Raw genomic sequence first — 3348 nt, 5'->3', positions numbered from 1 at the left:
AGCACCACTTGACGAAAAGATAATTTCTCCCCCCACTGAATTATATTAGCACTGTTTTCAAAAACCAATTAACCATAGAAGTGAAGAGTATTGCTGGGCCCTCAATTTTGTTCTGACTTCATTCTTTTTAATGCTGTTGTAAGTTGGATTTTTAAGTAACATTTGTATTAATGCATTGATGCTCTATAGAAGCACACTCAGTTTTTGTGTTTTGATCTTGTAGCCTACCAATGTGCTAAACTCATTTAGTATTAGTAGTTTAGTAGTTGCTAAACTCATTTAGTGTCCAGATAAAATATGCACACTGCTTAGATGTGCATAGTTCTGGAAAACAGGCAGTGCTTGAGCGTCCGTGAAGAGCATTGGGACTGCATGGAGCACTCGCAACTTTGAGGTGATGACTACAGGCTCCCGGTTGCAATAGACAGTAACAAACTCTGCTTCTTTGTATTCAAGAGATGTTCTGGACTCACGCAGGGAAACTCGGGCTAGGGAATGAAGATAATTTTAAATTCAACAACTCAGAGTCACGGATCCATAGTCTGGAAAAGTAAAACTTAGGAGCTTTGAGGGTTTGATTGTAATGCTGTTTTGACACAGGACTTTTACAAATTGGAATTCTAATCATTCAGGGATTACCAATATTGTGCTACCTACTGTATTAATAAACAAAAAGGAAACTGGTCTCTATGAGAATCTCTGTGTGATGCCTTCAGACAAAACTTCACCAGGTTTAGAGAGAAAACCCCTGTCTCTACACCTCCATTCCCGGGGCAAGCTGACTCTCTGGCATCAAGTTCCCCGTGGTGAGTTTCCCTGTACAAAGGTCCAAGGGGAGAGGTAGGAGTGGGAGGCAGGGAGCCCAGTTCAGGATCGGGGATTCCAGGACGAGTAGGGAAGGGGAAGAGGCTGGGTGCAGCCTGGGGGTCTCTCCCTGGTTTCCACAGACAGATACTTGTCCAGGACTCAGGCAGACAGGGTGTCAAAGAGGCTTGGTGTCGGAGAGGGATCAGGATGAAGTCCCAGGTCCTGGGCGTGGCTCTCAGGGCCTCGGGCCTTATCTGCATTGGGGAGGCACTGGGTTGGGGATTCCCCACTCCCCTAGTTTCACTTCTCTCAACCTGTGTCGGGTCCTTCTTCCAGGATACTCGTGATGCGTCCCCAGTTCCCACTCTCATTGGGTGTCGGATGTCTAGAGAAGCCAATCAGCGTCGCCGCGGTCTCAGTTCTAAAGTCCTCACGCACCCGCCCGGACTCAGAGTCTCCTCAGACGCCGAGATGCGGTCATGGCGCCCCGAACCCTCCTCCTGCTGCTCTCGGCGGCCCTGGCCCTGACCGAGACCTGGGCCGGTGAGTGCGGGGTCGGGAGGGAAACGGCCTCTGCGGGGAGGAGCGAGGGGACCGCAGGCGGGGGCGCAGGGCCCGGGGAGCCGCGCGGGGAGGAGGGTCGGGCGGGTCTCAGCCTCTCCTCGCCCCCAGGCTCGCACTCCTTGCGGTATTTCAGCGCCTGCACGTCCCGGCCCGGCCGCGGGGAGCCCCGCTTCATCTCCGTGGGCTACGTGGACGACACGCAGTTCGTGCGGTTCGACAGCGACGCCGCGAGTCCAACGATGGAGCCGCGGGCGCCGTGGTCGGAGCAGGAGGGGCCGGAGTATTGGGAAGAGCAGACAGGGCTCGCCAAGGACATCACACAGTCTTTCCGAGTGGGCCTGGGGAACCTGCGCGGCTACTACAACCAGAGCGAGGGGGGTGAGTGGCCCGGCCCGGGGCGCAGGTCACGACCCCTCCCCATCCCCCACGGACGGCCCGGGTCTCCCCGAGTCTCCGGGTCCGAGATCCGCCCCGAGGCCGCGGGACCCGCCGAGATCCTCGACCGGGGAGAGCCCCAGGCGCCTTTACCTGGCTTCATTTTCAGTTGCGGCCAAAATGCCCGGGGTGTGGTCGGGGCGGGGCGGGGCTCGGGGAACGGTCTGACCGCGGGGGCGGGGCCAGGGTCTCACACCCTCCAGTGGATATACGGCTGCGACCTGGGGCCCGACGGGCGACTCCTCCGCGGGTATCACCAGTTCGCCTACGACGGCAAGGATTACATCGCCCTGAACGGTGACCTGCGCTCCTGGACCGCGGCAGAAACGGCGGCTCAGATAACTCAGCGCAAGTGGGAGGCGGCCCGCGAGGCAGAGCAGATGAGAGCGCACCTGGAGGGGACGTGCGTGGAGTGGCTCCGCAGACACCTGGAGAAGGGGAAGGAGAGGCTGCAGCGCGCGGGTACCAGGGGCAATGGGGCGCCTTCCCCATCACCTCTAGATAGCCCGGGATGGCCTCCCATGAGGAGGAGAGGAAAATGGGATCAGCGCTATAATGTCGCCCTCCCTTGAATGGAGAATGGCATGAGTTTTCCTGATTTCCTCTGAGGGCCCCCTCTGCTCTCTAGGACAATTAAGGGATGACGTCTCTGAGGACATGGAGGGGAAGACAGTCCCTAGAATACTGATCAGGGGTCCCCTTTGACTCCTGCAGCAACTTTGGGCACCGTGAATTTTTCTCTCAGGCCTTGTTCTCTGCCTCACACTCAATGTGTTTGAAGGTCTGATTCCAGCTTTTCTGAGTCCCTCGGCCTCCACTCAGGTTAGGACCAGAAGTCCCTGTTCCTCCCTCAGAGACTAGAACTCTCCAAGGAATAGGAGATTATCCCAGATGCCTGTGTCCGGGCTGGTGTCTGGATTCCGTGCTCCCTTCCCCACCCCAGGTGTCCTGTTCATTCTCAGGGTGGTCACATGGGTGCTGCTGGAGTGTCCCATGAGAAATGCAAAGCGCCTGAATTTTCTGATTCTTCCCATCAGATCCCCCAAAGACACACGTGACCCACCACCCCGTCTCTGACCATGAGGCCACCCTGAGGTGCTGGGCCCTGGGCTTCTACCCTGCGGAGATCACATTGACCTGGCAGCGGGATGGGGAGGAGCAAACTCAGGACACCGAGCTTGTGGAGACCAGGCCAGTAGGAGATGGAACCTTCCAGAAGTGGGCAGCTGTGGTGGTGCCTTCTGGAGAAGAGCAGAGATACACGTGCCATGTGCAGCATGAGGGGCTGCCGGAGCCCCTCACCCTGAGATGGGGTAAGAAGGGGGATGAGGGGTCATGTCTCTTCTCAGGGGAAACAGGAGCCCTTCTGGAGCCCTTCAGCAGGGTCAGGGCCCCTCACCTTCCCCTCCTTTCCCAGAGCCATCTTCCCAGTCCACCATCACCATCGTGGGCATTGTTGCCGGCCTGGCTGTCCTAGCAGTTGTGGTCACTGGAGCTGTGGTCGCTGCTGTGATGTGGAGGAGGAAGAGCTCAGGTAGGGAA

General features: G+C 57.3%; 1 protein-coding gene across 1 annotated transcript; it reads left to right on the top strand.

The window, feature by feature from the left end:
* Positions 1-1285: 1285 nt before the first annotated feature.
* On the top strand, positions 1286-3332 carry LOC112617695 (HLA class I histocompatibility antigen, B-14 alpha chain-like). Its single transcript, XM_025374400.1, has 4 exons — positions 1286-1350; positions 1480-1749; positions 1993-2268; positions 2844-3332. Exons 1-4 carry the CDS (start codon positions 1287-1289, stop codon positions 3281-3283), a joined length of 1050 nt encoding a protein of 349 aa, XP_025230185.1. The 5' UTR covers position 1286; the 3' UTR covers positions 3284-3332.
* Positions 3333-3348: the final 16 nt, after the last annotated feature.

Source organism: Theropithecus gelada, unplaced genomic scaffold (assembly GCF_003255815.1).
Source record: "Theropithecus gelada isolate Dixy unplaced genomic scaffold, Tgel_1.0 HiC_scaffold_3385, whole genome shotgun sequence".
Lineage (NCBI taxonomy): Eukaryota > Metazoa > Chordata > Mammalia > Primates > Cercopithecidae > Theropithecus > Theropithecus gelada.
This window is presented reverse-complemented; position numbering and strand designations above follow the sequence as displayed.

Excerpts from the sequence above, each read along its gene's own strand:
- LOC112617695 (XM_025374400.1), top strand. The coding sequence starts at position 1,287 with ATGGCGCCCCGAACCCTCCTCCTGCTGCTCTCGGCGGCCCTGGCCCTG. Across the intron at positions 1,351-1,479 it reads CCTGACCGAGACCTGGGCCG|GCTCGCACTCCTTGCGGTAT; the intron begins GTGAGTGCGGGG and ends CCTCGCCCCCAG. Across the intron at positions 2,269-2,843 it reads GGAGAGGCTGCAGCGCGCGG|ATCCCCCAAAGACACACGTG; the intron begins GTACCAGGGGCA and ends TCTTCCCATCAG.